The sequence below is a fragment of the Borostomias antarcticus genome, assembly GCF_949987555.1.
Source record: "Borostomias antarcticus genome assembly, chromosome: 9".
Taxonomy (NCBI): Eukaryota; Metazoa; Chordata; class Actinopteri; order Stomiiformes; family Stomiidae; genus Borostomias; species Borostomias antarcticus.
The window spans coordinates 164,928-177,602 of NC_140242.1; the positions used below are offsets into that span (position 1 = coordinate 164,928).

The 12,675-nt window shown below is 43.4% G+C and overlaps 1 protein-coding gene across 1 annotated transcript in view; it reads right to left on the reverse strand.

Moving 5' to 3' along the window:
• LOC311312767 (matrix metalloproteinase-16-like) overlaps nucleotides 1-12,472 on the reverse strand; it is a gene marked incomplete at its 3' end in the record, with an annotated part of 87,361 nt that extends 74,889 nt beyond the window's left edge. Inside the window, exon 1 of the mRNA XM_084442767.1 lies at nucleotides 12,135-12,472. Coding sequence (XP_084298893.1) covers nucleotides 12,135-12,260 — 126 coding nt within the window. The 5' untranslated portion in view covers nucleotides 12,261-12,472. The remainder of the gene's footprint in view (nucleotides 1-12,134) is intronic.
• Between the last annotated feature and the right edge of the window lie 203 nt (nucleotides 12,473-12,675).

A 12,675-nucleotide genomic window follows, 5' to 3' on the forward strand; every position in this document is an offset into this window, starting at 1 on the left:
GGAGCAGACGGGAGTGGGAACTATGACAACAAAATCAACGGGAGTGGACGGGACTGAAAACCATGATGCAGTTATATTTTATTTCAAATCAAAACGATATTTGAACATTTCTCCCCAGCATCGAGTTAAACATTGCACTGATCACTTTTTGTAGTTTTCATTCAGTCGCCCAAATGTGCTGATGAGTGTGAAAGTAAAGTGTTATTTGACTGTCTTTTTTGCATTTGCGTTTATTACTACTTGTATGATTACTATTACTACTTTTATTGTTACTTGCAAGGTTCAAAGCTGGATAGCACCCGCTATTCTATGGCGAGAAACAACATGCCCTAGCAGCCAAAATTAATACCATGACTTGATTTTGATAACCTAGCTAGCCATGAACGAAATGTAGTCTACTGCTATGTGACATGCTCTCACAGAATCAGTCGTAATGGCTAATCTGCCTAGAAATGTGTTTTGTAGTTTGGGGTTTTTAACATATTATAATAAAACAAAGCCTTGGCTTTCATAATCTGTAGGAATGATTTATAATTTTGACTGGGAAATATAATTTTGAAGCATAGAAACAAGAGATGGTTTCATTTTATTTTGTTTTTCTGTGGAGATGTGAACTTTTTAGTTAGCCTGCTAGTAAACTGACGTCAGGCACAGTAAGCCACTCTAGCTGTCAAAAGTCTCCACAACACTGTCAATTTATTTTGACATGACACAACTTTAAGATTTGTTTAATGGCATAACGGGAAGAACAGATTGCTCGGTTGTTGAAGAGTAATGTGGTGTTGTCAGCAGGTAGTGGTGAACGATGGCACCAGCTGATCGAAGATTACTTTGTGTCATGACCTGAGCCTCAATACCTATCTGAGGAGGCAGAGGTAAATGAATCGGACTCGGACATTTCTTCCGGCGAGGCTGCACACTCTGAGGGACCGGAGCTCTTGGATAACATTGACGATACCGAGCCAGATGGAGGAGAGACTTTTTTTAACAGACCCGATATCTGACCTGCTTCAGTCGGTACAGGACGAAGACAGTGTTGCCGGTGATCTCGACAAGGTGAGTTCATGTGTGACTGCAATATGAATAAAGGACAAGCCTGCTGTACACTCTTTACACCTGAGATGGTGAAAAAGCGAGACCAGGTTCAAGAGATGACTCCCTGTAAGTACATCTCCACATTAGCTAGCTATGTCAGCTTGTTGTACAGAAAGCTGACAGTCAATGAGATGTGTGTCTTGATAGATCTTGTCAAAATTAGTGAAAGTGAAATGGGCCAGCCAGCTAGCTAGCTAGTAATGAAAAGACAGGGAGTGGTGTGTGTGTGTGTGTGCGTGCGTGCTCTAGCTAACACTAGTGACTGAGTGGTTTGTGGCTCTGTGCGCGCAGATGCATGCAAGCAGGATATGTTTGGTATTGCTTAATTTGTTCGGTCGAGAGCTTTATGCCAGTCCAAACCCCGTGACCCCTTGACCTTCCTATGTCGAGATATGGCCGTTTTAAGAACACGTGGAAGATATGAGGGTGGCCAAGTTAGGGTGGCTCTGTGGCACCCTCCTCTGGTCAGATTCACTTGAAAATGTAATGGGTTCTTAGTTGCTACACCCGTCCACCATGTTTCATGAACATCATTTTGGTTATTTTTGCATAATCCTGCTAACAAATAAACCAACCAACCAGTAAACACACCACAAAAACATTAACCAGTAACTAAGTATAACAAATATTTTGGGAAAAAAATGGGGAGAAAATGTAATAAATTTGCAACAAAATAATAAAGTATTACTTTTTACTACTAATTTTTTTTACAATATTAGTCAGGACATTTTATTACATTATCGGGTTTTATTACATTTCTAATAAAGTTACATGCAGATTTTGTTACATTTTCAGGAAATTATTACATTACATTATTATAATATATAAACATATTATGCTACGAGCCCTCCTGTAATGGGAAGCTGTTGGACTGCTGAATTAGAGACTCTCACACCGCTGGAAATCAAGGAGGAACTGGATCTCAGGGTCTTCCTGTGAAATGCCCTGTGAAAACTAAACTTTGCATAGAGATGGATTTATTTCACCTATTGTTGTTTTGTTTAGTAGTTTGTTTGTTTTTTAGTTGTTGTTGCTTTTCTTTTCTTGGGTGGGGGGGGCTGAACCTCCTGAGCCTTATGGCTCTTTATTAATCATAGTCACATTGCATACACAAACATGAAATTGAAAACATACACACTCATATACACACAGACGTGCACACACACATAGGCACGCACACGCGCATTTGCACAAACATACCCCGACACACATGCCCATCATACTACACTGAACCCTTTGACAGTCCTACAAACAAACGGGTGTGATTTGGCTAGAATAGAGAAGTCCCCAAACGGGTGTGATTTGGCTAGAATAGAGAAGTCCCCAAACGGGTGTGATTTGGCTAGAATAGAGAAGTCCCCAAACGGGTGTGATTTGGCTAGAATAGAGAAGTCCCCAAACGGGTGTGATTTGGCTAGAATAGAGAAGTCTATTCACACTCTTTTCCACATAAACATTTAGCACAAAATACGTTTCTACAGCTCTTCTTGTGTCCTCAATTTATATTTATTTTATTATTATTATTATTTATTTTTTTCCCTTTGGGCTCGCCATCCACACACCCTCTTCAGAGGACAACTTTATTTTTAATTGTATTAATATTATAAAAGGAAGGAGGGGGAATGGGGGTGGGGGGCAGTTTATTTTTGGTGCAAACAGTCAGACATTTAACATTTACAGAAACAGGATAACAGTTAAATCTCAGCAAAGCATGAAGATATACTGTAGTTTACAGTACAGTATATTATCCTAGCTCTGTACACAAGTCTAATTGAGCAAACTTTCATCGGAAACAAAGCATAACACAATTAATAGTGTCCTACATCATGGGTTAACTGTCCAGTGAATGGAATAACTGACAAACACTTTAGGAAAGTCGAATGTAATCTGACAGTTGCTATTGTTTATGCGTACCACCATCTTTGTTTTTCTGCCTTCAAGATTTTACCAGATTCGCCTGAGTGAATGTGAACCATGTGCTGTGCAAATGTTGTATAATTTGTGAGGAACTTACATTTGTATGGCGCGTCTTCCATTTCGGACAATAAACACGGCTGCACATGTGAATCGAGCCTGCATCGGTGCAGACTCGCTACCGAGGGTGTTATAAGCCACTTCCACTCAGCGCAAATTGGTTTCGGATGGCACTTAATATGGCACGGCCTCTGCGTGGACGCGCAAACCGAGGGGGAGTGCATAGGGCGAGGGAAGAGGAGCTGGATTCGAAAAGGGCCGATGTGTTTGGAGACTTCCCCCACAACGGGGGAAAACATTGGTCTCTCTCCATAGACTGTAATGCAAAATAGCGTAATTTTGGTTTCTTCTGACATTCGCTGCGACTGCTTTTTTGAGGATTTTATAATCTTTCTAGTAGAGTTAAGATGTCATTGATGACATATTTTGCTGTTGACCTTTATCAGATGACTGCATGTTAATACACTTGGTCCTGCAAAAGTGGGATGCTACCTGGCTAGTTGTGCAGACAAGTGTCTTTTTTGTTAAACAAGCATTCAGTTGTTTGATCACAGTGAGTGCAAAACATGTCAATGAAAGACCCCGTTGTTGTCCCCTGACTTGTGGGCGTGGCCTCCGGGTGTGTCATCACCGTGGAGGTCTGTTGGGTCTCTCCCATTCACTCCCACTGTTAAAGACTTCTGAAAGTTTGCTCAAGTTAAACATCTTCTCCTCATCTTAACATCTTTGATCAGAGGTTGTACGCAAAATGCACTGAATGATGCAATGAAAACAAACATATCTGTAATCAGCCATCATTCATTAGCTTATCATTGCAAACATCGTACCCATCCACATATCAATTGTAAAAAAAAGTCAGAATTAGAATGTAAAAAAAGAATACACTATGTATCGCGATAATATACTGTAACAAAAATCATCACCAAACAAATCACAATCTGACAGATTGTTTCCTGTTACATCTGGATGTGTGTATGAACCTGCAACATTTCATTCAAATATATACATTCAGAGAAGAGGATTCACCTGTTTCCACTGCTTAACTACTACAAGAGGGTGAAGCATTGTTGGTTGACATATTTACCGTGCACTCGTTTTGTAGAGTACAGAGACGTGTGGACAAATTTGGGACAAAGCCAAATAATCACCACAGCACTCTAATTCACATACGCTGCCGGAAGGGGCTGTGGTGATGTCAGTGCTCCCTCGCACATGGCGCTCTGCAGGTTAACTCACAAGACCTCCTCCTCGCGCCCGGGCTGCACACCCAGCGCAGATCGTTAGCTAACGAGCAGAGAGGGAGCTAATTGGGCTGTCGGAGACATCAAAGCTCGACCTTTAAGGCAACATGAATACTTCATTAGGGACGACACACACTTCGCTAGGGCATGTAGGCATGGCAATGGTGCTGACGGGGGCGATGCTTGCTGTCAACAAACGGCATGTGGATGTTGCTCATTACTCGCCCAGGGTGACTACAGAGGGAAGTGTGAATGCTATTGCTGTTAGATTAAAACGTCTATTGATGTTTCACCAACTATAGACAAACAACATTCAGAGGGTAGTTGGATGTGTTACTGACCGTCGCTGAAACTTCTGAATGGTAAAACATGAACTATTTTTTGTTGCTTTACTTTAACAATCCTCTAAACCCAACTCAACACAAACCCTACTTTAACTAGTTGTTCCATAACAACAGTCAAAGTTGATGGAAGATCTGAAGATCATCTAGTGGCCACTTTGATTGTAGAGGTCTAGGGATGCTACTGAGTGTTTTCGCTGTGTATTTGTGGGCTTCTGTGCAGTTAGAAAGTGTATCTGCATGCTTTTGTAAGTGTCCGACACTCATTGGTGGGTAAACTGCGAGTCAGAGATGATTCCCCGGCCACTGGGAGTCGTAAGGTCCCTTTCAACCAACGACCTGCTGGAACACGACACCGACCTCACGGGAAAGCTCACGTCATCGCTCTGCTCCGATCCTCACCCTCACCGCTGCTGAATATTTCAGTGGGACACACACACACACGTACACGCACACATACGCACACACACACATACACCAGCTGACAACGGTGCCAGGGTCGCCAAGGCAACAAGGCCTGTCCATGGCCGACTGCCCCTCCAACACAGCCTCAGTGGTCCAGTGGGACAAATGTCAGTAAAATGTCACAATCTTCCTTTCAACTGATGATAAACCCACTGCTGCCGATCACACTCAACAAATGCCATTAAATAATGCACAGCCTGGTCTGGCAAGACGCATAACCCTAACCCCAACCCTAACCCTAACCCTAACCCCAACCCTAACCCTAACCCTAACCCTAACCCCAACCCTAACCCTAACCCTAACCCTAACCCTAACCCCAACCCTAACCCTAACCCATTAAATAATGCACAGCCTGGTCTGGCAAGACGCATTCTATCAAAATGGGAACTATTTATTACAATAGGCAACAGTATGTTTATCCAGGCTGACAATCGGGTTGCCATTTACATTAAAGATTCAACAGCTCACGGAGGCACTACCCGAAACCTTGTATCTCACCGTAATCCCAGAGAACCAGCAGACAGAGACAGACATCGACCGGGGAGAGACGCAGAGACGGGTTAGCTGGAAGAGAGTAGCCAACCAGCACACCTAGGAAAACATAGATGGAGGGTCTGAAAAGATGAAGAGAGAGAGAGAGAGAGAGAGAGAGAGAGCTAAAAACGTCTTTAATTATGAATCAATGGGGATGTGTGCAGGTGTTGTGCATCTCTCTCAGACTGGGCAAACAGACTGACAACAGACACCCCCAGCAGCACACAGATCTGTTCTACCACAGAAGCCAGCATGACGTCATGACAACAGGGATGTCATACAGCAGCGTGTCTGGGTTGTTGTCAGGACAACAGGGATGTTATACAGCAGCGTGTCTGGGTTGTTGTCAGGACAACAGGGATGTTATACAGCAGCGTGTCTGGGTTGTTGACAGCAACAGCCTGTACAGCTACTGTATACGTCATCTGTCTGTCGCTAATGTTATATACTCCACTACAAGAAGCACATGTAAGGGGTGTGTTGATCTGTCTGACCAACCAATACAGTATACACAGCACAAAACAATGAAATAGCACTGGAAAATGTTATAGTTAATGTACATTTGTGTATATGTCCAGTTTAAGTCTGAATGTGTGTGTGTGTGTGTGTGTGTGTGTGTGTGTGTGTGTGTGTGTGTGTGTGTGTGTGTGTGTGTGTGTGTCCTCGTCATCTGTACTGCCAGCACTGCCTATCTCCTCTACTTCACTGCTCCCTGCCAAAACAGTTGCACTTGCAGAGGGCAACTGTCACAGGCAGACAGGCGACAGGCTGTTACTGTTACTGTTACTGTTACTGTTACTGTTACTGTTACTGTTACTGTTACTGTTACTGTTACTGTCCAAGAACTGATGGCTCACTTGACAGCTGACAGATTTCAGGGATGTGGTGTGGGTCAGGAATATCCAGGTACTTTGAAAATTGCCAACAAACAGTTGTGACTAAGCCATGTTTTTTGCTATTTAGAAGTGTGTGTGTGTGTGTGTGTGTGTGTGTGTGTGTGTGTGTGTGTGTGTGTGTGTGTTATCACCAACATGCAATAGAAAGCTAAAGCACCCGCCCTTGCTCCATATCTGTGTCCCCTGGTCTTTCAGTGCAGGAATGACAAAATCAAACACACACACACACACATTGGGCACGTGGACACATGAACACTATTACAGTCAGATACACACACAAAAACGGGTCACTTGCAAACAAGAAGAACCTCTCATTCAAATACAAACAGGCAGCACGATGCGCCCGGCAGGGAACATCAGGAAGGGCTTCCCGTGAGAGAGGGCAGGCTGTCAGTGAGCCACTTCCTCTCTCTCTGTGACCTGGTCTGGAGAATGTTTACATGGTACCAGAGCACCGGGGGCACCAAGGCCACCACAGTGTCACATAAACAAGACCCAAGGGTTGGTGGGTCTGGGTAAATAAACACACCAGGCTTCTGACCATTCACAAGCCATTACCAGAGACCTCGGCACTGGCCATGTTCCCGCTATGGAGTCAACACACACACACACACACACACACACACACACACACACACACACAGACTTACAAACACACCGCTCTCCATTACACAGTTACAGGCCTTGGAGGCCTGGCATGCCAACTAGTAATATGAGCTCAGTTTGGGATAGGTGGGCTGTCAGCCAGCAACACTAAACCTGTGACTACTGACAACGGCCCAGCATTGCAAGTGGTTAGCAAAGGCTTGTATTTGGGCCTGTGTTGGGGACAGCGAAGCAGTTAGCAGCATTAGACTTGTATTTGGGCCTGTGTTGGGGACAGCGAAGCAGTTAGCAGCATTAGACTTGTATTTGGGCCTGTGTTGCAGAGGCAGTTAGCAGCATTAGACTTGTATTTGGGCCTGTGTTGCAGAGGCAGTTAGCAGCATTAGACTTGAATTTGGGCAATAGGCTTGTATTTGGGATAGTCTAGAAGGCTTGTATTAGGGATAGTTTAAAAATGTAGTTAGCATCACTGTTGTGGGAACTTCCTAACAAAAAACAGATTTATATATTTTACAGATTTATTGATTTTGTTTAGTATGGTAGTTTGGTATTAAGAATTAATTCCTAAGCATTTACATATTAAGTATTTTAAGGTTATTTCATAGGCAATGGTCCATATCAAAACTGGAAAGTATTATTATTATTATTATTTTTATTATTATTATTATTATTAATAATAATAAGTATAATAATAATAATACAACTGTATTTGTATAGCACCTTTCATACAAATAAATTCAGCTCAATGTGCTTTACACCAGATAATGTACATGCACGGAGTGCTTCACATAAAAATAAACATAAAATGTACAAAAAGCAGGGAAAATAAGGTGGAAGATAAAACACAATAAAAATAAGATAAAGATAAGAAATCAAGTAAAATACAACATTTTAAAAGAGGCAAAATAGCAATCAAATGCAAAGGGAGCTAATTAAAAGCTAAAGTGAAGAGATACGTTTTTAGCTTTCTTTTAAAACTATTTAGCGAGCTGGCTTCCCTGATATCTATGCTGTAGGTATTGTGTTCCACAGCTTTTGGCCATAATTGATAAAGGCTGCACTCCTGATCTTCTTCCAACTGTTGCTGGGAACTTCTAGTAAACCAGCAGTGGATGATCACAGTGTTCTTGAAGTAGTTGACAAGGGAGTTAGCAATGTAGCTTGGTCCTCACCCATTAAGAGCTTTGTATATAAGTAGGAGGTACATGTATATACAGGACTATGTGTTTTTGATCATGAATTCATGTGCGCCTCATGAAGTGAGAAGACCCGGGTCCACTGAGGTTTAATGTGTGCTCTGTACTCTATTCTCCCAAGATCTCTTTCTGTCTCTCTCTGTGTGTGTGTGTGTGTGTGTGTGTGTGTGTGTGTGTGTGTGTGTGTGTGTGTGTGTGTGTGTGGAACCAAACGCTTGGTGACTCATGCAAAGCTCCTCACCTGGCCCTTCTCTGAGGACTAATGCGTTCAGAGTTCCTGCTGTTGACAGTGGGAATAGATCTGTCCAAGGTTATCTGTTTCCGTCAGAGCAAGGTTGTTTCAGGGTTACAAAATGGAAAGCCGTCTGCGTGCGGAGAGGAACGTATTTGCGTGTCCCATTGTGTGCTGATCCGTTGTCACAACTTCCAACAAATCAAACAAACTGAATAAAAGGTGGATTGATGATGTCACCTACTACTGAATCTTATGTAACAAAAATGATAGTGTAACCGGGTGAAACAGTAGGTAGCGAGTTGTTGGTTAAACTCACTCCCCCAGTATAAATACATGTACCGTCTACCTGCGCTGATGAAGAGCTAGCTTTCCGTCACCGTAGCCGGTTAAAACAGTGTCTGTCCCGTAGGAGACCAGCAGACAGACTACAATAGCACACAGTGGTGTAAAGCGTTGACAGAATGAATCGGATCCATGTTAATGTGTATTCTACTGTCTTTTATAAGCGTATGACAACAGAAAAGGAGCTTGCACTGAATGAGGTCACTACACTGATGACATGACGATGGCATAGATGTGTCTGTTACTGTGAGCCTATCAGACAATTTGTTAAAGTGAGCCTATCAGACACTGGTTTACTGCTGAGTTACTGTGCTCTGGGAAGACCCATGCAACGTTGAGCAACAATTCAACTGCCTTGTCAGTTCCAACCAGACACAGAGAGGGAAAAAAGATTACAAATCCTTTGTCTCTTGCTTAATTGCTCTGTGTCTAGTTATGCAAAAAAACATCCTTGCATAACTATAACCTCTCTTGCCTGATGGAGAACTAGGAAGTACTTAAGTGTCTCCTTTGTCCATCACACAAAACCAATAAAGCCTCCTAGAAATACAGTGTGGATTGAAAAGGGGGAAAAAAGCATAACAAGATAAATGATTTTCATACGTGTCAGAGCTATCAGGACGGAAGCTGAAATTACTTCTTTTTTTTAAGCAACGGAGATGAACAAAAGAGTAAAGATTTTCACAAAATGTTCCATTAAAATTACAGCGGAAGGCCCAGCAGGAAGAACCAACCCTCTGGGATGACATGGGGCATTGAACCAGGAAGTTACAAACTTTTCACCAATCAGATACCAGCTTTCTCTTCACCACTGTCTCACCACCAATTACAGGGCAGATTTCTGTCAACCTCCCACCTGTAACCAGACCTGTTATTTAGAAGAGAGACACCCACTGATCCTCTTTGACTATCAATTAAGACCCTGTTTTGCAGCAGATATGGCCTATCTCCCTTGGACATAATGTCTGTTTGAATATACAATAAGTAAGCTATACCTACAGATGTGTCGGTCTGATAAGGTCACAAAGGGAGACCACCGCCATCCAGAGAAATAAAGAGAGAGACCAGAGACAGTGGCAGGAAGAGAGAGAGAGAGAGAGAGAGAGAGAGAGAGAGAGAGAGAGAGAGAGAGAGAGAGAAAGAGAGAGAGAGAGAGAGAGAGACCAGAGACAAATTTTAGGTTGCCTTTTAAACATATGGCCAGGGACAACAGATAAAGGCTAACTCTGGCTCATTTAGAGAGAGAGAGAGAGAGAGAGAGAGAGAGAGAGAGAGAGAGAGAGAGAGAGGTAGAGACTAGGTAGAGATAGAAAGAGAGAGGTAGAGAGTGAGGTTGAGAGAGAGAGGTAAAGAGAGAGAGACCAAGCGAAAGAGGCCAGGGAGAGGCCAAAAGCCAAAGAGCCCTTCCATCTGAGCCCTTGCTGTCACTGTGATCAGAGGGTTCCAGGCTCCCAGCTAAGCTTTGCTATCACTGTGATCAGAGGTATATGGTTCCAGGCTCCCAGCTTTGGACCAGAACTTTAGTCAGGGAGGCCCCCTTGTCATGTGAGCTTTAACTGAGAAACCTGTAGCAGCTGTTCTAAATCTTCCCCTTCTGAGGGTTTCTGAATAGGGAGAGCGGAGCATGCCAAGCTTGCAAATCATGTGGACACAGAGACTGGCTCTGTTAGCAGAATTAACATGTTAAATGGTGGGCAATGACAAGGATTTCTGTCCAGGGCCCGAGCCCTTGCTCGCTACTTGCATTGCTGGGTTCGATTCCCACTGGGTGTTATAATTATGGTGTAGCAATTGGGATACATGCAGTGGGCATACATGTAAAGAGGCATGTAGGGTAATAAATACTCCTCCAATAGATCTCTTTGTGACCATTCACAAATACATATTTCTCTAAAGTAATGTCCAGGAAGGCTGCTTAACTCCGCTACAACCAGGCGACAGCATTTGAGAAATCCGACTAAAGGAAAACAAGTAGCCTATCGTCCAAGGACCATTAAAAAATCAAATGAGAGAAAATAGTGAATATTCAAATGAGATTAGTGAACAGTAATATGCACTATTTTCTTGCCATTTCCCCGATAAGTGTAGCTCATTGATAATTTACAGTGGTCACCGGACATGCACGCAAACTTCCACATTTCAGACATAGCCTACAGTAGCCTAGTCTTCCTATGTAACCAAATAAACGGTGCATTGTGACCTTTTTTGCCAGCTCAATACGCCTAAATGATCATTTATTGATATAGTCCATTGTCAATGTGCTTGCTAGCTTTTGAAGCTGAGATGGCCTGTTGGCCTATATGAACATATGGCAACGATTACTGTTTTATACAAATTCAAAGTAAGACAAAAAATAGCCTATGTTAAATTGGGTAGCCCTAGAGCGAAGTAGGCCAATTCATTTCCACCCTTGTGTTAAAGGTATGAACGATATTCGTTGATCAGAAGTGTGCATCGTTATCATACGAACATCACATATAAGCTATTAGACCAGCCCACATCACAGAGGGTGGTGAACTCTGATCACAAGTTAAGACAATGGCTCGTCTCTGATAGCTAAACCAACTCAAGAGAGAGATGCATGCTTGAAATTAATAGCCTACCAAACCAACTCAAGAGAGATGCATGCTTGAAATTAATACCGCCTTTACATCTGCAAAACTTGGGACTACATTTGGCACCTCACTAAACTCACAAAGATGACTCGTTGAAGGGGTCTGAGTACTCAGAGGGGTCTGGGGGTACTCAGAGGGGTCTGAGGGTACTCAGAGGGGTCTGGGGGTACTCAGAGGGGTCTGAGGGTACTCAGAGGGGTCTGAGGGTACTCAGAGGGGTCTGGGGGTACTCAGAGGGGTCTGAGGGTACTCAGAGGGGTCTGGGGGGTACTCAGAGGGGTCTGGGGGTACTCAGAGGGGTCTGGGGGTACTCAGAGGGGTCTGGGGGTACTCAGAGGGGTCTGAGGAGACTATTGAAGAGGAAAGCAACTCCGCAGCGCAGCACATAACGGGGTTTATTCTAAACAGAACGGTGTTTATTCTAAACAGCGTATTTGGAACACAGGCGTCCGCTACGCACAAGTGACATGTTTTCGTTGTGTTCATTTTTAAACAGAAAGGGCCTATGCTATTGCAAGAATAATGTATAGGCTGTTGCCTCTTCATTGAAACTATGAACAGTAGGCTACCAGTGTGAATCAAGTCCGTCCTTACCTCCACGCTGAACGGCTGCTCCTCTCCCTTCACGCCACATAATATCCACAGACAGAATTGCAAGCTGAATGTCGCTAGGAAAAAGCTATTCAAACATCTTCTAGTGTGGTATCCTAACAATATCATAGTGACCCTGTTGTTGTTCTAGGTGTTTTATTAATAGTCACTCAAAACAAACGGAGTAGAAGGAGTATATCCTGCGACCCCTCAGACGTGTAGGAGGAACATGGGTGATGGGATCTCTGCCCAAGAAAGGATGGAAATCGTCGCTGATTCGATGGCTCAAGTTATCCGGAGAAAACTGTAGTTTTCGCAGTGATTTTCAGCAGTTGTCCGTATTCTTTGTCTCCTGTTCAGTCCTCCTCGGTGGCCGTGCTTCTAATGCTCTTCTCTAATGCTCACTTTAGCGGATTCCCGAGCTGCGGCGGAGCTCCCCGTTTTCAACCATACTTCCCCAGACTGCGCATGCGCCCCCTCCAAACGGAGCCGCATATTATATCACTGGCCAACGTCACAATCTGGGATCATAAGCCACCAAATA